The sequence below is a fragment of the Solanum lycopersicum genome, chromosome 11, assembly GCF_036512215.1.
Source record: "Solanum lycopersicum chromosome 11, SLM_r2.1".
Classification (NCBI taxonomy): Eukaryota; Viridiplantae; Streptophyta; class Magnoliopsida; order Solanales; family Solanaceae; genus Solanum; species Solanum lycopersicum.
Genome location: NC_090810.1, coordinates 61,549,263 through 61,571,458, shown reverse-complemented (window position 1 = coordinate 61,571,458; position 22,196 = coordinate 61,549,263). Strand labels below are relative to the sequence as shown.

Below are 22,196 nucleotides of genomic sequence, written 5' to 3'. Positions count from 1 at the left end.
AGCAACCTCTAGGATTTGCCTATGTCGCCTCTCAACTACCCCATTTTGTTGAGGTGTATGAACACATGAACTTTGATGCATTATACCAGCAGCTTTAAAAATTTCTCTACAATGTGCATTAAAGAATTCAGTACCATTGTCACTTCTAAACACCTTGACAGATGCATTAAACTGGGACTTGATCAGATGCAAAAAATCTTGGATAACAGTACTCACTTCACTTTTCAAGTGTAATAGAAACAACCAAGTCATTCTACTACAATCATCAACTAGTGTCAGAAAAAATCTTTTACCATCATGTGTAGGTAATCTGTAAGGACCCCAAACATCTCCATGAATAAGATCAAAAGGATTATTTGTCCTACTTACACTTCTTTGAAAAGGAAGTCTAGTCTGTTTTGCCAAAGGACATACAGGACAAGATGACAATACAGTGTTTTTAGAATCAACCAAAGACATTTGTTCAAGTATTCTGCTTGGAACATGACCAAGCCTTTTATGCCAAAGCTCATGATCAGCTTGAGTTCCTATTGAGGCTGCAGAAGTAACACATGTCTTCTCTTTATGATCCCAGAAATACAGCCCTCCTTCCATTTTACCAGTCCCCCTCACCTTCCCAGTATGAAGATCCTGCAGTAGACAGAAGTCAGGATAGAAAACCATACAACACTGCAACTCCTTTGTCATCTTGGGAACTGACAACAGGTTTAGTTTAAAATCAGGAACATGTAGGACATTTTGAATGACTCCTTGTGGCAATCGACATTGTCCTATATGAGAAATATTAACTTTACTGCCATTTGGCAAATGAACACTTTGACCTTGTTGTTCATAAGCTCCATGTAACATTCCTAAGTTAGGAGTCATATGGTTTGTGGCACCTGTATCTACTATCCATCTGTCATGTTCACTACTAACATGAAAAGAATTAATATTACGTGCAGAGTGAGCAGCTATCTCAGGTGCAAAATGATTATCCTTTTTAAGATGTGAGGACTGTTGATGTGAGGACTGTTGTTGTGATGAAGATGAAGGAAAACAACTAGGCATAGATCCACCTCTTTCACCCATTTGTCCTTGACCTCCATGAATATATTGTGGAGAATAACCAGTATATCCATGTCCATTTTGATTATAACCATAAGGAGATTGAGGCATTCTATTCCCATTATAACCATATGGATTCCAAGTCTGAGAAATACCAAAATGCTGATCATAATTGTCCTTGATGTGAGATGAATCCTCACCCATAGAAGAACTATTTGCTGCAATACCTTCTTTCTTCTTACCTCTGTAATTTGGTGGATATCCAATGAGTCTATAACAGTTTGCCTTGATATGACCCTTAATTTTGCAAAATTCACACTTCTCATTCCAGTGTTCATTATGTTATTTCTTATAGCTTTGTGATGGCCCTCCAGCACTCCATAAAGCAGTGATATCATTACCTCCAGTAATCGATTGAGACATAGTGTTTATGCTAGATCCTTTCTGACATTCATCCTCAATAACAAGAGCATAGGCTTGATTCAAAGAAGGCTCAGAAGATTTCATGAGAATCTGCCTCCTAGCTTGATCATAAGAATCATTTAAACCTCCTACAAACTGTAGTAACCGTTGCTGTTGAAGATGTGCCACATACTCCTTACCTCTAACACAACCACAATCAGGAGAAGGAACTACTGCATCAAACTCAGACCATAGTTCTTTCAGCTTTGTAAAATGCTCAGAGACAGTGCTTGTACCTTGACTAATTGAATTGATCTCCTTATGCAACTGATAGATCCTCATTCTATTGACTTTATCAAACCTTTCTTTCAAGTCTTCCCATACTAAAAAAGCATTCGAAGCATATACAATTCCACTAAGAAGTGAAGGTGTGACTGTATTCATGATCCATGAAAGAACCAGTGCATTGCAAGTCTCCCAGTTTTCATGATGTTCTTCACGTACTGAATCCTTCTTGCAAGCACCTGTAACGAAGCCTAACTTCCTCTTTGCCTGTAATGCTATTGTCATTGACCTTCTCCATATGCCATAATTTTCAAATCCTTTCAGCTGAACAGAAATGAGAACAGCTCCAGGAGTGTCTGATGGATGTACATACAAGGGATGATTATGATCAATTCATTCCGCCATTGATGGGGATTCAATACAGCAAACAGAATACAGAAGAAGAACAGAGAAAGAGAAGAAAAACGAGTGAGAGAGGCTTAACAGATCCCCTGCTCTGATACCATGTTGAGAAAGCTTGCAACCTTCTTCAATGGAGGTTGCAGCTATGGAGAATCGAGAAAGAAGGAGAAGAAATAGAAGCAAAACTGCAGAATGTGTTTTTTATATTTTCATATTCTGTATCCTTTACATTGTGCAACTACTTGTATATATACAGATTACAAAGCATTTATTCTACACTGTAACTAACATCTAACTTCCTAACTAACTTCCTAACTAATTTTCTGACACATTTAACTAACTAACAAAATGACTAACAACCTTCATCTTCACACTATGTTAAAGAATGACAAAAGTCCCACATCGGTGATTAATGAGATGGGTGGACTCCTTATATAAGGCTTGGGCAATTCTCCTCTCTTTGAGCTAGCTTTGGGGTGTGAGTTAGGCCTAAGACCTAATTTCACATGGTATCAGAGCAGGGCCTGTCTCACCCGATGTTGGGGTCCCTAAAATCAAAATTGCCCACGCACCAGATGCTAAGCACTGGGCGTGAGGTGGGGTGTTAAAGAATGACAAAAGTCCCACATCGGTGATTAATGAGATGGGTGGACTCCTTATATAAGGCTTGGGCAATCCTCCTCTCTTTGAGCTAGCTTTTGGGGTGTGAGTTAGGCCTAAGACCTAATTTCACACAATCCTTATTTTATTTTATTATAGCCACTATTCATTTTCATTTTTATCTCATTTTTCACCATGTCAATTAATTTATTAAATTATATTATAAATATATTAGAAGAACAACAATTTAAGAAGTTGACCTTCAAATATCCATGCACTTCTTAATAAAAGTCAATTAATTTAAATTCAAATCGCAAAGGATCAAACCAAATAAATGGGATAGAAATAGTTGCTCCTTAAATGAAAGTTTTAAATTGATAGTATTCAAATAAGATGATATGATTTTAATTGTTAGATGGAGTACTATTAAGTAAACAAAGTCACTATGATCCAAAAACAGTAAGAAAATTAATTACAACAAATTACAAAATCTTAAACATTACATTACATTACATGTATTATTTTCTTGCTAGCCAACTTAATAATAAATTTGATATTTCTAATTAACCTTGCATTAATCTTCTTTTTGAAATTAAGAAACATGTAAAGCTAAACATTTGTTGAGTTTTCATTATCATGGGCAGTAACCTCTGGATTCTTTTCAATTTTTTCAGACATTTGGACTCTATCTACAAAAGGGGTGCTGCCTCCACTAGCTTGCCCTGAAAATTTCAACTTTATATTAATTGGATTTAAATATTGTTAAAAAATAATTAGTGAGTTAGTAACCATTTTACACTGTGATTAAAAAATTATAACAATTCTATATCCAAACATTTTTTTCGTAATCGACAGTTAGCCTCACCTGGATTGATAAGAGATGTAGCAGCCCTTTTGTTTTTGTAGTGTAAAATAGCAAAAATACCCACAATAGCCCACACAAGCAAGAAGGCTGATATTGTAGTTCCCAGTATTATTGGCAAATTATTTTTTTTCTTCTTCTTCTTATTATTATTATTGGTTGATCCAGTTGTTGGCTGATCATTTCCTGGTGATGATGAGTCATTATTTTGGCAAGATTCTTCTGATGAACTGCACAAATCTGAATTGCCTGAAGTACTGAAATATATGATTAAAAAAATACAAAATTAGTTGATGAAAATATGATCCGTTTAATATTAGTTCTGTGGATATTGAATTGATGTAATAGCTTAAATTGACTCATAACAAATTTTGCAAAGTATTTTTCAAAAATGTTTCTTAAGACAAAATTGATATGTTATATATGGAAATAATAAAGATCAAAAATAATTTTATTAGGTAATTAAAATAATTTTACTTACTCTAAGGTTAGGCCATTTTTGTTTGACAATGAAGCAGGGACTGGTCCACTGAACTTGTTATTTGCTAAATTCCTGAAAAGAAATTATACCAAAATTATTTATCATAACAAGCTAATTAAATCGTTCAGAACTTGTTAGTTACAATTTTTATTTTGACCAAACAGCTTAATTTTTAAAAATAAAACGATTTTTTAAACAAAATATTTTTAGGTTCTAAGAAGATTGACCAAACAATTGCTAATTAAATCGATCAGAGTATGATATTTTTATACTAACAGTTCTTTAAGATTCGGTAATGTGCCAAAAAAATCAGGAATAGGTCCATCCAAATTGTTGTTACTCAAATCACTGCAATTCAAGAAGCACAAAAAAAATGAGAGTAAGAAATTAATTTAAATAAAAATATCCCTATTTAGGAAGAATTGCATTTAAATTAAATTTGAAAATAAGAACAAGAAATATTACATTGTCTCAAGAGCATCCATGGAACTAAAATCTGGAAGTGATCCTGATAGATTGAATTTACTCAAGTACCTGTAAATTAATTTTATTTCAACAAAAGAAAAATACATTACATAAAACGAAGCGCACTTTAAATTTTATATATATATATATATCACGTGTTCGAACCATAAAAACAATTACTAGTGCTCGATGCGATCTTTTTCTAGACCCTACGCAGAATGTTTTGTATGCCAGATGGCGTATATTAAAATGAATTAAATTTTACTTACAGTGCTGTAATGCGAGGTGGATCACTGCTGCTACAATTGATCCAATCATACGTAAAAGGTGATGGAAGACAAGGATCACCAATCCAGCCTTGTAATACTTCAAATTCCTTTTGCAATGATATTAAAGTCTCCACTATATATATATAAAAAAAAAATTATAGGACTTCAGTAAGTATAATATCCCATATATAACTCAACAATATTAGAAATATCAATATATAAAGTATTTAACTTATATATACACTGATAACATAATTAAATACATACTGTTTTCAAGTTATCAATAGTTATTATGGTCTATGGACAATTATCTATGATAATCTTTTAGGCATTCTTTTATACTATCAAACGTATAGAAGTCAACTCATAAATCGAATACGTTGAAAGCGTGTTAAAGAATTTACACAATCAGATAACTATAATTAGTAACATGAGATAAGTTATGTGCTACAAGAGACTAAAAAGAGAGTGTACATACCATCTTGGGTGTTTGTTCCATCAGTCAATGCATTACTAGTAGTGAATATTTCCAAGGCATTGATAAGAGGAGGAAGTGTTGAATTTGTGGTTCTCACAACAGAAAAAACAGTGGATGGTGAAACAGTGACATTGCTAACATACATTTGAATAAAATCCTCATAAGGTGGCAAAATTGGTTCAGAGATAGACTCAGTGTCTTGAAAAATTCTAAATGATCTTGTTTGGTTGTCATCAAGTTGAGTTACTTCAGAGAAGTACATGTTCATGTAGATAACATTATCAATAGGAAGAAAATTCATGTTCCATGATATGATACTTAATGAATTGTTTGTGGAAATTGCATTTTGTAACACTTGTTGTGGGGGTTGATCTCCATGACTAGTGTCAATTGTTGTGGCATCACTAGTGAGTGTTTCTATTGAACTTCCAGAACCAGGAGCCCATATTCTGTCATAGGGATCATCTGTGTTCCTGTCCATTTTGAAAAGAAAAAAAAAAACAAATTTGTTACAACAACAACATATTACGTGTACGTAATCCCACAAATAAAGTCTACATGGGAGTCTAAATGCTGAATGAAAAAGAATCTCAAATCGAGCTTCCCTTGATCTAGCTTTTAGGGTTTGAGTTAAAGACGATCTAGTGTCAATTTGGGCTAAGTTAGGTCCAAGATCTATTTAACATGATATCAAAGTCAGAACCCCCGATTATTTGAACCTCAAGATAGATTGTCATCATCATAATGAATACAATACCACATCAGTAATAATCGAAATTTCTGACTTCACAACTGACTAATAACGCTAAATAGAAGTACTCTAACTAACACAAAGAGAAGCAACAAGATAACATTGATGTATGGCTAGGTAGAATATTTTACCTGATAGTTTTATTGGAACCAAAAGCAACTCTTCTTCTCAAGAACAAAGCATGATTATCATCAACATGACTATACATAGTAGAATCCAAGCCACGAACTTCAAGTGCTGAGATAAAAGGGAATTGATTTTCCTCTGTCTGAGCAAGACATACAGTAAGGTAATCGCCTTTAACGACATAAATTGTCTCATAATATACAAGTTGATCACTCATAGTTGACACACTGGCCCAATGATTTCCATCAAATTGAAGTGCAAATGATGGTGGATTTGATTTCCCATCATAATTTCCATAGTGAAAACTAGCTCGAATTAGAACTTTTCCACCCTTTTCGATTTCATCAATCAGGAAACAATTTTTGGTCCTGCTTGTGAACACTCTTAGAGTGTCCATTACGTGTGATATTGAGTTGTTGGATGGTACAACATGAGATTCTCCATTGGCTACGTAGTCAACATCTCCTAACCAATCTATTGAAGTTTCATGATCAGTGTATGCTTCTGAAGATCCACAATCTAGGCTCACAAACACTGCAAATGAAAAGCAAGAAAATAAATAAATAAATCAAGATCAAATAAACTAAGATAATATAGAAACAAGAGTACTATTTCTCTATCGTTAACCAGAGATCTCAAGTTTAAATTATGGGAATTGAAAACCTTTTAATTCAGTATAAGCAGATTGACCCCCCTTAATAGACCTAGCTAGTGTGAATTCAAATTAGTTAGGTAAGTACGTTTTCGATACCACTATCGTTAACTGGAGGTTTTGAATTTGAATAGCAAAGTGTTAGAAAACCTTTTGATAGTACGTAGCTTTATCCCCAATATTAACAAAAATATTATTTTCCAACCTGAAATTTCCTATTGAAAAAATATTCCGTGACTTATTCTCATAGATATTTGATTGAATTACCGAAAAAATAAAAATAAGAATGTTTCTATATAGAAAAATTAGGAAGTTCCCCACTATTTAAGTCAGAATATGTTTCCAATCATCCATGTTCCTAATGAGTTTGTTAAGTGGCAAATGAGTGCAAAAATCATATTGTACGACACAAATTTGGATTAGTACACAAATTTTCCACTGATTTACGATGGAAAGAAACTTTGTTTCTAGTAATGGACATATATATATATATATAAGATCAAACACGAATTTGGATTAGTACATAAGTAAATTTTGATACACCTTACTTGACGTATCTGATACGAATTCAAATTAATTGAGATAAAAAGGTTTCTATATTAAGTATAGAAAATAAAGAAAGCTTACCATCAGCAGAAACTGAGAAAACAGAAAGAACTAAAACAAGTAGGAGAAAATAACTACTAGCCATGCTGCTGAGCTATAGAATAATGAACTCAAGCATAGAATTAAAAGACAATGAACCATAAGGTTTACTTTATATGGGAAATATTGTGTAATTAGATGGAGTAATTATTAAGTAGGAAGTGGATTATTCTTGACCAGCAGCTTAATGGCTATCAAGTGGCAAAAGTTTGACCCTCTATTTTTGGGTTGTATTCTCCTTTTAATCATTCACACACAAGACAATTTGTATCGTGGAAAATCAAGCTAAGAGGTGGATCGAAATCAAAATTTAAAGTTTATAAATTTTGAATTATAATCCTCATAGTTATTTGATATATCATTAAATATTTATATAATTAATGAATTTTTTAATATAAATATAAAATACTGAGTTCATTCACCCGTAATTAATGTTATTTTACCGGTCGATCTATCATTCTTATCAATTATTTTGATTAAATCAACCCTGTCAAACCTGGATTGTGGTTCAAAAGTGCATTGCTCCACCCTTAATCAAATGAATCGGGTTCAAATCTTGGGTATATAGAAAATTGTTTTGAAAATGTGTCATCAGAATATAATCGAAGCTCTAGTGTGGACTCCGAACATCTTTTTAATCTTATAATTTATGTTTCCAAATTAGTTTAACACATAAATATTTGGCTAAATTTTATAACTATGAATTATTTGGCTAAAGAGAATATTTAATTACATCCAGAAATCAATATTAAATCATAAGTAGTACCATGAAACTAGGGAAGTCAACGGTAAACTCCATAGCATTGGCTTTATTTTACTGCATTGGCTTTATTTTACTGCATTGCCGTTGACTTAAGTAATTAATGCGCGGGAAGTCAACTAATATGCCAGATAATATACAAGACATGAAAAGTTTGAACTCGTCAAACTATGCTGCATGCAAATAATGGACTGAACTCAACCAATAAGTAAAGGTATCCTATGAGTTTACGTATATAGTTTTTATTCAAATTACATACATATATTTAAAAGATTTAGTAAATATATAATATAAAGATTTAATTATGAACCAATTGTTATTATACCTACTTTTTTGTTCATCATCAGTATACGGCTTTACATATTTGATGAACTGAACATGTAAAAGTGAACGAAAGAAGTATGAATTTCAAATCATTATAGAAATTTAAATATTTAAATTTTAAATCTGCGTCAAATCTTTTCTGCGTACATGCCAATTGGGCAGAAACTTATAAAACGACGATGACTTTTGTGATGTACGTAAGTCATCCCTATAATTATTATTGGGATGTTGCGTACAACGTGTGAGAGATACTGAGGACAAAATTGCTTTGATACTTCATATACATTCTTCATAGCTATGACACAACTTGTAATTAGAAATATACAATATTTTACAAGTGTATGTATTAGTATAATATTCAGTTCATTTTATAAGATTTTGAAATAAATATATCCTTATACTCATATACTTATAGGTTTGGACTAAATATTTAAATTTTCTTCACATGATATTAGACTCAATATTAGGTGAAGCCCTTATTAATTTTTTGACCTTGAATCCCATTTTCAATGTAGACATTATTTTTTGAACCAAAATATATATATAATATACATGTAAGAAGGTATTAGGAATATTAAAGGTCTCATTTTAGGTCATTTTGTGTGTAATTGAGTATTGAGGTTTACAACGAAGTATGAGAACTACTACGAATGTGACTTAGGTAAGCCTTAGTTACTTGCCAAATATCACAGAATGTGTTAATTTTTTAACGAAAAATTTAAGGATCAAATATACTTTTTCTGTTATATGCTTTTAAATTCAATATGTCTCCCATCATATTTTAGCATAAATTTGTCTTCAATTTTGACAAAAGAAGACGTTACTTCTAATAAGGCCCAAATTATAGTTTAGCCCAACTCATTTCTTCATGAAGCAAGGTTATAAAGGTCTCTTCAGACATGCAATATGAAATTATATCCAACTCAAATGAAATAGTGGATACATAAATTTTTAAATCTAGAGGAATTAAACAATACAAAAAAGAACATCTTTAATAGTTTAATTCTTATAAATATGTTAGAGTTGTTAATTATCATGGCTTTTTACGTAATTTTCAAATATGTAAATTTTATTTTAATTTAAAATAAAATAAAAAAATTTAACGTCTAAATTTATAATTTAAAATTGACTCCCGAAGTAATTAGGTAGCACTTCTCTGGATATTATAAGGATTTGGTGAAAGTAGTTGGGAGTAAAGTTGTTTTCTTTGGCTATCGATAGCCCCAATAATCACCTAATCAAAGCAATCGTATAAAAGACAGATTATTAATTTGTCATTTTATCAAACAACAATTATTTGCAAATATATTGACTCACTGAGATTGTCATTTTTTAAAAAAAGGAAGATATATATATCAAAATAATGTCAAAATTATTTATTGGAATTTTATCTAAAAATTTATAATATACACTTATAAATTTTACTGTTTGATCTCAATCTAATATTCCTCCTCCTTTCACCATAGGTGAAATTTTTTGGTTAACTTTTTTCTAATTGTCTAACTAACGGGTATTTTAAATCAATTATTTTTATAATAATAATCATGATAAGTAAAATAGACGAAAGGGAGTATGTCCTTTATATTATTAAAACTTGTATCAAAAGAGACATTATATTTGAAGCAAATAGATGTGCAATAGTTTTAAAATTTTGAATACAAATTAAATAATAATGTCCAAATAAAAAAAAACCTAATCACTACTTGAAAATGTAGTTATTGAAATTGGAAAAGGGAATTTATGATTACTAAAATTGAATACAGCAACATATTGCCCACATTCTAATTTTTCCTTAAATAATGGAGAATCTTTGAAAATTTACTATCGAAAATGTTAAATCAACTTTAATGATTTATATTAATCAGTCACAACTTGCATCCATTATTGCAGAAGGTTCTCTAATGAGAAAAGTGTCTTTGAATTTCAAAATGATACAAATTCGTTTTTATCATAATTATAAAATATATTTTAAACAAAGAAGTATTGCTACTTGTACTACTTTTTAGGTAGATTTTAAATATATATAATATATTTTAAATATTTAATTATCTTATATTAAAATTCATAATAAAAATAAAATTGTTTGACTCTCAAAATTTAAACGATATCAAATTAGACTGAGACATAGATAAATATATAAAAATTATCGATTACTTGTTACATAAGATTTTAATTTAATAAGAAATCACCGAAATTTTTAATATTTTATTCAAATATTGAAAAAGTCTCATATGACTACTTCTTTCCCCATTTTGCCTTGGACTAAATTCCACAAAAGTCTGCTGTAATAGACTAGTAACACAAGTTCCCTAATTGGTGGAGTGGAATACATCTACACCCTTAAATTTGTTATTAAAAAAACATTGAATTATATAGTCATTATATCGAATTATCGATAGATGAAATTTTAATAACAAATAAAAAGTTGGGATAAAAATATGCATTATATATATATTAATATATAGCAAGAGAAAAATACACGATCGGAACAGATATATCATCGCATGTGATTATGTAATAACTAATATAGTAAACAAATACTCATTTGGAAGATAACTTTTTGTTTTTTTAATACTCACGCTCTTTGTTACGTCAACATCAACGTTAAAGGAGACAAAGAGCGAATTTTTAAATTTTCTATCGTCAACATTCAGAAATAAATCGTTTTATATAATCAAATTCAAGGATAATTAAAATTAAAAATAATAATTCGAGCCAAGTTTAGAAACTTTTTTAAGTATCTCGTGTTGCTCATTTCACCAAACACACTTACAAATAAAGAAAATTATTTTGTTTGACTATGTTCTAGGAAATTGTCAATGATACTACATGAAGAGAAGACACTTTTTGGTTCTTTATATATTGCCTAGATCTATCGCTAATTCATGAAACACGAGTGTAAAAGAAATTTCTTTTCTATCTAATATAATAAAAATAAATACCAAGAGAAAAAATGTCTCCTAATTATATTTTAGTAGTTATATGCATTTTGTTATCAACTTGTAGTTTCTATGAAACAAATGCCCAATTGAGTGCTAATTTTTACTCAACTACATGTCCAAATGTTTCAAGTATAGTCCAAAATGTAATTCAACAAGCTTTACAGTCCGATGCACGTATTGGAGCCAGCCTCATCCGTCTTCATTTTCATGATTGCTTTGTCAACGTAAATTTACTCTTTCTTATTACATTTTTACACATAATTTGTATTGCTCGTTAGCTCATTTTAAGTGACATGATTCTACTTGTTATATCACAGGGATGTGATGCTTCACTTTTGTTAGATAACAACGCTACAACAAATATAGTAAGTGAGAAAGATGCAGCTCCAAACACAAATTCCACAAGAGGTTTCGACGTCGTTGACAACATTAAAACAGCTCTTGAAAGTTTTTGCCCTGGCGTTGTCTCTTGTGCTGATATTCTTGCTCTTGCTGCAGAATCCTCTGTTTCTCTGGTATGAAAAGAATGTCACATTTCTATAATTAAAAACAATTCAACTTATAAAATCTCCCTTTTACCTTTACTGAAATGATATACAAACACAAAAATGGTTTAGACCCGATTTTTTTTTTTCAAAAATCTTCTTTTTTTTTCTTAAACTTTATTTCGTGCAGGCAGGTGGTCCTTCATGGAATGTTTTATTAGGACGAAGAGACAGTAGAACCGCAAACCAGGCTGGAGCTAATACATCAATTCCTTCTCCAACCGAAGGATTAACCAACATTACAGCAAAGTTTACTGCTGTTGGCCTTAATCTTACTGATTTAGTTGCCTTATCTGGTAATTAATCAATTAGCTCTGTTTTGATTGCATATCCATTTGGGAAGTCGAACGATTTACTAATTAATTTCGATAAATCTTTGTTATTAGGTGCACATACATTTGGACGTGCCCAATGTCGTGTATTCAGTGCCAGGCTTTACAATTTCAATGGCACAGGAAATCCAGATCCGAGTTTAAACACAACTTATCTGTCAAACCTTAGGCAAATATGTCCTCAAAATGGCAGTGCAACAGCGTTGGCTAATCTTGACCCAACCACATCTGATGGTTTTGATAATAATTATTTCGCGAATTTGCAGAACAATCAAGGGCTTTTGCAATCCGATCAAGAGTTATTCTCATCAGCAACAACTTTATCGATTGTGAACACATTTAGTAGTAACCAAAATACATTTTTTCAGAGCTTTGTTCAGTCTATGATTAATATGGGAAATATTAGTCCGTTAACGGGTACCAATGGGGAGATTCACTTAGATTGTAAAAGAATCAATTGAAGCAAATAAGTTTTGATGATTAATAGATTGTTTTTGCTTTAATCATAACATACAGGATGCTTTGGCGTGAAGACTAAAATTTCAGCACTTAATAATGCTTAGTAACTATTTACAATCGGCTAATTCAAATGGACTCTATTTATAATGTACGGTGACTAACACTTCAATACCACATTTTGTTGATTGCTAGAATATGTTTTCCCCTTCCAACTTTACAGTCGATTATCTTGTTTATTTATAACGAGTATAAATGTAATTGAATCATCATTTTTGGGGAAAGTTACGGGTCAATGTTTTGAGTCATCTAGTTTAGAATAGTATAAAATATGTATCTAGTGTAAACATAATATATATAGTTTACATATCAATACACAACATATCAACCAAAGTGTATATGTAGTCGTCTACTTTATACATCATATATATATTATACATATCTATACACAACATATCAACCAAAGTGTATATATATGTATAATATACATACCTATACACAATATATCAACGAAATGTATAGGTATTGTATGTACTTTAGCCATGTTGGTAATCCTCGAATAACTCTGTTTGAAACCAAATGACCCCGTAAAACACAATTTAAATCCTTTGTACTTACACATGTAACGTCTGAATGCCCATTAGAGGAAATGATCTTTTATGACTATTTACCAATTGAATAGAAGCAAATGATGTTTTCGATTTTTTAAATGTAAAATAAAGATTTCTATCATTAAGACATAAAATTGAAAACAAGTTTACAGAGGACTACAAAATAAAATCTTCCATGTTTGTAATTATACTAATGAAATTATGCTGAATTTAATTAACTTACAAGGCGTTTGGCTTTTTACATGGGAAATGAAATGCAACAAATTTTATAAATTGAGTATTTTTTCCAGCTGGAGATATCCCTCCAGTTGTCCTAAAAATAAAACTAAAAAAAACAAGCACCTTCCTTTTGATATTTGATTATTTTGTAGTTTTCCTTTATGTCCATTTTTTGTCCCTAAATTCTTTCAATTATGTGTAGCCATTTGTCCTATATTTCTCTCTCCGTATATATATATACATGATATTTTTTCCTCTTATTTTAAGCCCTAATTTGATTTAGTCCCTTTGAAAACATCACAAACCTATACCAAGTCATAAATATAGTCATGTGGCTAAATACGTAAGAAAGTTCACACGCTTTTAAAAGATTAATTATATATTTTTGATTCGACAACTTGATTATTCATTTTTTATTATTATAATAGGTAGATCGAAAATTTCAAATAAATAGGTATACTAACACGGACAGGTCTATTCTAAATTTAAATTTAATAAATTTTATCTTTAAACTTTTATCATGTTAAAAAAGCTTTTGAAATTGTAGGTTCAAAGGTACTACTCCTTTTACAATTTTAATAATTTTTCATATCTATTAAGATGTACAAAATTAGCTTTATTAAATATATTTACCCATAACTTAATATTTCAAAAAACTAGGAAAAAGAGGGTGGAGCACAAATTCATGATCGTATTCCTCCCTCCCTACCAGATATGCCTTTGCTTATTGTATAGGTACATATATACAACGACAAAATTAAGATATGAATAACTTTAATTAAAATTTAATCTGTTAATATTTTTACAAAGTCATAGAATACTTATAAACTTCAAAGTATTATTTTAACTCTATATCAATTAATGTAATGTGATGTAACTGATAAAATAAAATAAAATATTTTGTGCATTTAAAAATGTAGAAATTCATGTAGAAACAATAGGAATGATTAATATCATGAATAGAACTATAATAAATTTGATTGAAAGACCAATATATGTTCGTTGATAACATACGTGCATATAAGAAAAAGATTGATGGACCATTTCAACTACCACTATTTTTCTTGTAAGTGGCTACCATGACATACACAACCTTTATTAGATGCTTATCTTTTTATATATTTTTCACAATTAAATTTTAATGTGAACAAGTATTAGATTATATAATATTAGACATATCCAATGTAATTTTATATGTGGATATACACTAGCATGTACATAAATTTATTTTTATTTTTACGGAATAGAAAAACTATTTCTCACATATTCTTAGCTAAAAATAAAAAATTAAGAAAGAAAAAGAGACGACATACAAAAACAAGTTTAACAACAAAGATTAGTTTATATAACAAAAAAAGAAGAAGAAGAAACTAGTGGTACCTAAATTATACTAATAAAATTTGGGCAATACTTAATTATCTACTACTTTTCTACCATAATCTTGGACTTTCTATCTAAAACCATGTTTTTAGACTTCAACCTATTAGCTGCTTTAAATTAATCACAATTAATATAAACATACATCTAATATATCTATAATATTAGAGCCTAGATGAGAACGTTAAGGAAAAAGATTTGTAATATACAATATTTATATATTACGTATGATTATTATGTGTAAATTTATATTTGGATAAATATACAAAACCTGTATATTTATTGATTATTTACAAACTATATCACCTAAAGACATTATATTATTTATGCTATTATGATTTCACATAAAAAATGATTATGAGGTAGATGTGAAAGTGAAATTAAAACTAAAGGAAGTGGCCTTAGACTCAGCTTTCTTTGTTGGGTAATTACATTAATTAAGCAAATCAATTATGGGGGAAAATGTCAAATTTGATGTAAACAGACAGCAAATATCCATCTTATTTTCAATTTATAACTAATTAATTAAATTAAAGCATGACTCTGCCATAGTTATGCATTAAGTAAATTTAGTTTGTTGCCAAATTGCTTTCTTATAGTGACTTGTGATTTATTTTTATCTATAAAAAAAAGACAATATCACTGGATAAGATTTGGAAAATGAAAAGACTTGGCCTACTTGCTAAAAAATGAGTAGTAATTAATTTTAACTTCACCTTATACTTCAAATTTAGGTTGAAACTGAAATTTTATTTGATGAATTTAAAAAAAAAAATTGAATAGAAAGTTCAAACAACAACTCCTTAATTTTAATTTTCATATGACCTACTTAAAATTTAATATCTTTCATAATAAAAAATATAATTTTTTTTTATAAATTAAAATCATGGAGTAGCTTTTAATTAATTATTTTAAAAAAAATAAGAATGGATTGCTCCACTAATTTAGCTTTCTTCTCCTTTTTTCTTTTAGCCCATAACTCTTTACTCTGCTCAAATAAATATCGTCTGTTACTTTTACACCGTTATTGCCACCATCTTTTCTCTCTCTTCTTTACCCTCCATGAATGAGCTGAACAACATAACTCCACTCCCCAATACTCATAAAGAGTCAACACCACCAAAAACCTCATAAAAAATTAATTTTTGGCACAAACATTTATGCAAAATGGCTCCTTTTGACTCCATGAATTGCTAGTTCACATTCTAGAAAATGATGTTTTTGTTTTCTTTGAATTTAAAATTCTATTAATTTGTTTGTATCTGAGGTGGGGTTTTCAGTTATAGCATCAACCTGCCTGTTAATGTTACAAAATCCAAGATATCATTCTCTTTTTCTTCTTTTCTACCTGAAAAAAATAATTTTATTTTTCTGCTACCCCCTTCAAGAGTTTTTCTTCTGGTTTATGTTCTGTTTGTTCATTATTGATTTGGGTTTCTCAGTCTTGGAGCTCCTTTGAATGAAAAAGGTGACATCTTTACCCTTCTGCTGATGTTTCTTTTGATGGGTATTTCATATATTGTGCTACTGTGGTGATGAAATAGTTGTTGTTTGTGTTACTGTTCATTTTCAAGAACTGCTGGTTTTAGCCTTTAAGGTCTAATTTTGTGTTCTTTTGGGATTTGAATGATGATGGAAGGTTTTGGATTGTTTGGGAAGAGTTTGATAATATTGGTGTTGGGAGTTCTGTGTGTTTCTGGTTTTGAACCTGCTGATAATTTCTTAGTAGATTGTGGATCATCTAAAGATACTAATGTTGGCAATAGGGTCTTTATGGCTGATAAATCAGCTTCAAAGTTTTTGTCAACTTCAAAAGATATATTGGCTGATACCCCTTCAAATTCAATTACAAAAGCTAATGATTCACCCCTTTATCAAACTGCTAGAATTTTTACTCAACAATCCAGCTATAAATTCCCAATTAGCCTGAAGGGGAGGCATTGGATTCGCCTTTATTTTTACCCGTTTGTTTACCAAATTTATGATATGAGCACTGCAATGTTCTCTGTTTCCACTCAAAATAATGTTCTTCTTGGCAATTTCTCTCCAAAAAATGCTTCTGTCAAGGAATTTTCAGTAAATGTTACCTCGAATGACCTTGTAGTAACGTTCTCTCCTTCGAGCAATTCATTTGCTTATATAAATGCTATGGAAATTGTCTCTGTACCTGATGTCCTTATAACTGATGATGCCTTCACCATTAGTCCAGCTGGGACATTCCGTGGTATGTATGCACAGGCTCTCGAAACGGTTGCTAGGGTAAACATGGGTGGATCATTGGTGTCGTTTGATAATGATACACTTTGGAGAACTTGGGTTACTGATCAAAGTTTCTTGATCCAGCCGAGTTCAGCTAAGTCGGTTAGTAAGATTGGATCCGTAAAATATCCAGCAGATGGAGCAACACCAGATTTTGCACCACCGTCAGTTTATGGTACTTGTAGTGAGATGAACGTGGCTGGTGCGGGTGATGATTCTAATGCCAATTTTAACGTGACCTGGACATTTAATGTGGATCCTGGGTTCCAATATTTCATTCGCTTACACTTCTGTGACATAGTGAGTATAGCTGCCAATCAGCTGCTGTTTAACATTTATGTGAACTCCTGGAACGTGGCTTCTGATTTTGATCCTGGTCAGAAAGTTCAGGGAATTTTGGCCACAGCTTATTACAATGACTATGTTACTCCAACCGCTAAAAGTAATAGGCTTAACGTTAGTGTGGGCCCATCTCGAAGGAGTGCTTATCCTGATGCTTTCCTAAATGGACTGGAACTTCTGAAGTTGAATAATTCTCAGGGCAGCCTTAGTCAGGTAGGTTCTGTTCCTACTAATCCGAGTTCAAAGGCAAAGAAGAATGTCGGAGTCATCGTGGGTGTGTGTATAGGTATCCCAGTTTTGTTGGTGATGGTTGGCATCTTATTTTGCATGCATAGAAGAAGAAAACAAGAAAAGTTAGCCCAGTCAAAAATATGGATTCCTGTATCTATGAATGGTGGCACTTCACACACCATGGGAAGCAAGTATTCAAACGGAACAACCATAAGTGCTGCTTCAAACATGAGTTATCGCGTTCCTTTTGCAGCTTTGCTGGAAGCAACGAGCAACTTCGATGAGAGTTTGGTCATTGGAATAGGTGGCTTTGGGAAGGTATACAAGGGTGTTTTGTATGATGGTACAAAGGTGGCTGTGAAAAGGGGTAATCCCAAGTCCCAACAAGGTATTGCAGAGTTCCGAACGGAAATTGAGATGCTTTCTCAGTTCCGCCATCGGCATCTGGTTTCATTGATGGGATACTGTGATGAAAAAAATGAAATGATTCTAGTTTATGAGTATATGGAGAATGGGACCCTCAAGAGCCATCTGTATGGGTCAGATCTACCCAGTATGAGCTGGAAGCAGAGGCTGGAGATATGCATCGGGTCGGCCAGAGGTCTGCACTACCTTCATACTGGCTATGCTAAGGCAGTAATACATCGTGATGTCAAGTCCGCAAACATACTGCTTGATGAGAGTTTTATGGCAAAAGTTGCTGATTTTGGACTATCCAAGACAGGGCCTGAGCTTGATCAAACTCATGTTAGCACTGCCGTGAAAGGAAGTTTTGGCTACCTAGATCCTGAATATTTTAGAAGGCAACAACTGACAGAAAAATCTGATGTTTATTCTTTCGGTGTTGTTTTATTTGAAGTTCTTTGTGCTAGGCCTGTCATAGATCCATCTCTTCCGAGAGAGATGGTCAACTTAGCTGAATGGGCAATGAAGTGGCAGAAGATGGGACAACTGGAACAAATAATAGATTCCAATCTTGAGGGCAAAATAAGACCAGATTCTCTCAGGAAGTTTGGAGAAACAGCAGAGAAATGCTTAGCTGATTTTGGTGTAGACAGGCCATCAATGGGCGATGTGTTGTGGAATCTGGAGTATGCACTTCAACTTCAAGAAGCTGTCATTCAAGATGATCCTGAAGAAAACAGCACCATCCTTATTGGCGAGCTCTCTCCACAAGTCGATGATTTCAGTCAAGTTGATCCCGGTGCTTCTGCTGCTCATAACGGAACACCAAATTTGGATGATCTCTCTGGTGTTTCCATGAGTAGAGTTTTCTCACAATTGGTCAAGTCTGAGGGTAGATAATTAAGTAAAAAGGTACATACAGTGTTTAGGTGTTTGTTAATTCCACTTTTGTTTGTGGATCATATAAAGATTGATCTTTTCTTTCTTTTGTAACAGTTTATTCTACGAATTTCCGAGTTTTATATAGGAATGTATATTTGAAAACATGCATTGTTCTACCTGTGGATCTTCTTTTCATTTTCTTGGCATGCCCATTCATGTCATGCCATTGAGAATCTGGATGTTTAATGTGTTTGAGATACTGCAAAGTTAGTGGCTTTGGAGATCGGAATATAGTCAAATATTAAGGGTTTTTCTCCCTTTCTAATTTACTGGCAAAAGCTTGTTAGTTTTCTCCCTCTTAAGATCGAAATTGTTTGCTCATTGTTGTCATAAATGTTTAAACATTCTTTGAAGATGAAGGTAGGGAGATATGTCAGTTCATTGGCTAAATTGAACTTATGCACTATGAGGACCGGGTCATTGGTCTAGTGGTAAGAATGCAATCAAAAGTTTGGTACTTAAGTGGAGAAGGGCGGGATCATTATCCATGAGTTATGGACCGTATCACTGGGCCCTTGAGGATTTCTCAGTTATTAAAGGAAATAGTCAGCTTCTGTGAGATGGAGTTTCTGTGGCTCCTCTTCAACACCTTACAATTTTCTATGAGGTAAGTATGGTCTTGCTTAAATATGTTCTTTTTCTTTATAGAATCTTTTATCATCATATATTTTCTTGTCACTCAATTTTGACAAGAAAGAATATATTTCACTAATTTCTATGGAAAAAGATGTCAAAGACAGATTAACTGAACTAGTATCGCAAACCTTTTATATATATATATATATACTTCAGAGACTGGTTGCTGAACCATCAACATCTTCAAGATCCGATAACATTCTTCAGAGACTACTTACTGGTGTTTTACATGCCAAGGATGATAAAGCCCGTAAAGAGATGAAAAAAGTGATATCTAGTTTGCTAAGAGAAAACACTAGCAATAGTAGCAGTCATGAAAGTAATCTTGATATCTCAAGGGATACTATCATTTTTGTCATAGATGCCTCACTTCGCTAATACTTAGCTTGTTTGAAGCTACATCCGTGGATGACAACAGGCAGCAGGACCGAGGGGTTCTGATGGGTGAGATTGCTCGTGAAGCAGACAATCTGCAGTGGCTAGTTGATATCCTAATCGACAGGAAAATGGGGGATGAGTTTGTGAAACTATGGGCAGAACAAAAAGAACTTTCCATTCTTCACTCCAAGATTCTCACCATGTATCGACATGAAATCAGCAAGATCACTGCACAACTTTGCATTGCAATTGGTAGGGGAAATTTGTTAGTGCCAAAAGATGTTAGATACTGTTTGTTATCAACATGGCTGGAAAGTCTATATGACGATTTTGGGTGGATGAAGAGGGCTGGTAAATCTATTGACAAGAAGCTGGTTGAAGAGGGACTTGGTCAGACTATTCTAACACTACCCTTGGCTCAACAACAAACCATTCTGCTTAACTGGTTTGATCGATTCCTTAACAAAGGAGATGACTATCCCAATATTCAGAGAGCTTTCGAAGTTTGGTGGAGAAGGTCATTTGTTAAACAATACACAGCCGATTCTCAGTTACAATTAGCTATCTTTGATTATACAGAGTGAGAAGGAGAGATTGTACAATGTCAATCTTGGTTTGTTACATGCTCCTATACACCAATGTATATATGAAAATGCATGCTCCCACCATTTTTTCAAACAAACAATCATGTAGTTCAGTTTCTGTTGTAAATTTGGATCTTCAGTTTGTCTGATGATTTATCTATAAAGAGAGGGAAGGGCAGCAGAAATATAATATACTTCAAATCAAGATCATCTAGTTGTATAAAGATGGCAGTAATTTCTATATACAACCAAACCAACCCCCAAAAAATGAATAAAACACTATTATTGAAGATAGTTTGTTAGAATCTCGAAATTTAAAATGTAAAGATCAATCAAAATACATGTAAATTGACATCTAATTGCCCAACAAGTTATTAGTGGAAACTTTTATCGCCACAAAAACTAGGCTTTAGAACAACTTTTATCTGCCGCAGAAAGGATTACAGTTGCTTTTCATGGCAAATAAAACCGTCGCTAAAAGGTATGAAGGTCGTCGCTAAAATTCTCTTTCAGTGGCGACTAAAAGTCGTCACTAAAAAACGTTTTAGGTGGGTCGCTAAAAGGTATGAAGGTCGTCGCTAAAAATTGCTTTTAGTGGCGACAAAAGTTGTCGCTGAAAATTCGCTTTTAGGGCGACTAAATTCGTCGTATGAAAGTCGTCGCTAAAAGTCACTTTAAATGGCGACTAAAGTGTCGCTAATAAGTATGAAGGTCGGTAAAAGTCTCTTTAGCAGCGACCAAAGTCGTCGCTACAGGTTATGAAGGTCGTCGCTAAAACTTACTTTTAGCAGCGACTAAAATCGTCGCTAATAAGTATGAAGGTCGTCGCTAAAAGTTACTTTTAGCAGCGACTGAAGTCGTCGCTAATAGGTATGAAGGTCGTCACTAAAAGTTACTTTAGCAGCGACAAAAGTCGTCGCTAATAGGTATGAAGGTCGTCGCTAAAAGTTCTTTTAGCAGCGACGACAAAATTCGTCGCTAATAAGTATGAAGGTCGTCGCTAAAAGTAACTTTAGCAACGACAAATTCGTCGCTAATAAGTATGAAGGTCGTCGCTAAAAGTTACTTTTAGCAGCGACTAAATTCGTCGCTAATAAGTATGAAGGTCGTCGCTAAAAGTTACTTTTAGCAGCGACTAAAGTCGTCGCTAATAGGTATGAAGGTCGTCGCTATAAGTTTCTTAGTGGCGACTAATGTCGTCGCTATAAGTTTCTTAGTGGCGACTAATGTCGTCGCTATAAGTAGTGGCGACTAATGTCGTCGCTAAAAGTTCCTTTTTAGTGGCGACTAAAATTGCAGCTAAAGGGTATAAGGTCGTCGTTAAAAGTAACCTTTAGATGGCGACTGATATTGCCGCTAAAAGGTATGAAGTTGTCGCTAAAAGTCGG

At 32.4% G+C, this 22,196-nt stretch overlaps 5 protein-coding genes across 5 annotated transcripts; 3 read left to right on the top strand and 2 right to left on the bottom strand.

Annotated features, from left to right (window-relative positions):
• Window positions 1-1,389: 1,389 nt before the first annotated feature.
• Window positions 1,390-2,404, bottom strand: LOC138339490 (uncharacterized). Its single transcript, XM_069291094.1, has 3 exons — window positions 2,398-2,404; window positions 2,157-2,279; window positions 1,390-2,090 (listed from the first exon to the last, which is right to left on the bottom strand). Exons 1-3 carry the CDS (start codon window positions 2,402-2,404, stop codon window positions 1,390-1,392), a joined length of 831 nt encoding a protein of 276 aa, XP_069147195.1.
• Window positions 2,405-3,162: 758 nt separating this feature from the next.
• On the bottom strand, window positions 3,163-7,770 carry LOC101266996 (putative leucine-rich repeat receptor-like protein kinase At2g19210). The gene is made up of 9 exons (XM_004251406.5): window positions 7,448-7,770; window positions 6,174-6,702; window positions 5,292-5,764; window positions 4,814-4,946; window positions 4,545-4,613; window positions 4,356-4,427; window positions 4,080-4,151; window positions 3,602-3,855; window positions 3,163-3,458 (listed from the first exon to the last, which is right to left on the bottom strand). Exons 1-9 carry the CDS (start codon window positions 7,509-7,511, stop codon window positions 3,346-3,348), a joined length of 1,779 nt encoding a protein of 592 aa, XP_004251454.2. The 5' UTR covers window positions 7,512-7,770; the 3' UTR covers window positions 3,163-3,345.
• Window positions 7,771-11,314: 3,544 nt separating this feature from the next.
• On the top strand, window positions 11,315-12,877 carry LOC101258436 (peroxidase 15-like). Its single transcript, XM_004251248.5, has 4 exons — window positions 11,315-11,715; window positions 11,809-12,006; window positions 12,167-12,332; window positions 12,423-12,877. Exons 1-4 carry the CDS (start codon window positions 11,503-11,505, stop codon window positions 12,827-12,829), a joined length of 984 nt encoding a protein of 327 aa, XP_004251296.2. The 5' UTR covers window positions 11,315-11,502; the 3' UTR covers window positions 12,830-12,877.
• A 3,064-nt stretch (window positions 12,878-15,941) lies between these two features.
• On the top strand, window positions 15,942-19,326 carry LOC101258128 (receptor-like protein kinase HERK 1). The gene has a single exon (XM_004251247.5). The coding sequence runs from the start codon at window positions 16,658-16,660 to the stop codon at window positions 19,166-19,168; it is 2,511 nt and encodes an 836-aa protein (XP_004251295.2). The 5' UTR covers window positions 15,942-16,657; the 3' UTR covers window positions 19,169-19,326.
• A 378-nt stretch (window positions 19,327-19,704) lies between these two features.
• Window positions 19,705-20,808, top strand: LOC101257831 (BTB/POZ domain-containing protein At5g60050). The gene is made up of 2 exons (XM_069291093.1): window positions 19,705-19,817; window positions 20,265-20,808. Exons 1-2 carry the CDS (start codon window positions 19,705-19,707, stop codon window positions 20,806-20,808), a joined length of 657 nt encoding a protein of 218 aa, XP_069147194.1.
• Window positions 20,809-22,196: the final 1,388 nt, after the last annotated feature.

What these genes read in the sequence shown, in the direction of transcription:
- LOC138339490 (XM_069291094.1), bottom strand. An exon ending in TCTTCTGTATTCTGTTTGCT is followed by an intron (nt 2,091 to 2,156) that starts GTATTGAATCCC and finishes TACATCCATCAG; the next exon opens with ACACTCCTGGAGCTGTTCTC.
- LOC101257831 (XM_069291093.1), top strand. Translation starts at nt 19,705, where the DNA reads ATGGACCGTATCACTGGGCCCTTGAGGATTTCTCAGTTATTAAAGGAA. An exon ending in ACCTTACAATTTTCTATGAG is followed by an intron (nt 19,818 to 20,264) that starts GTAAGTATGGTC and finishes GGATGACAACAG; the next exon opens with GCAGCAGGACCGAGGGGTTC.
- LOC101258128 (XM_004251247.5), top strand. Translation starts at nt 16,658, where the DNA reads ATGATGATGGAAGGTTTTGGATTGTTTGGGAAGAGTTTGATAATATTG.
- LOC101258436 (XM_004251248.5), top strand. Translation starts at nt 11,503, where the DNA reads ATGTCTCCTAATTATATTTTAGTAGTTATATGCATTTTGTTATCAACT. An exon ending in TTCATGATTGCTTTGTCAAC is followed by an intron (nt 11,716 to 11,808) that starts GTAAATTTACTC and finishes GTTATATCACAG; the next exon opens with GGATGTGATGCTTCACTTTT. An exon ending in TGATTTAGTTGCCTTATCTG is followed by an intron (nt 12,333 to 12,422) that starts GTAATTAATCAA and finishes CTTTGTTATTAG; the next exon opens with GTGCACATACATTTGGACGT.
- LOC101266996 (XM_004251406.5), bottom strand. Translation starts at nt 7,511, where the DNA reads ATGGCTAGTAGTTATTTTCTCCTACTTGTTTTAGTTCTTTCTGTTTTC. An exon ending in TTACCGAATCTTAAAGAACT is followed by an intron (nt 4,152 to 4,355) that starts GTTAGTATAAAA and finishes ATTTCTTTTCAG; the next exon opens with GAATTTAGCAAATAACAAGT. An exon ending in AAAAATGGCCTAACCTTAGA is followed by an intron (nt 3,856 to 4,079) that starts GTAAGTAAAATT and finishes CATATATTTCAG; the next exon opens with TACTTCAGGCAATTCAGATT.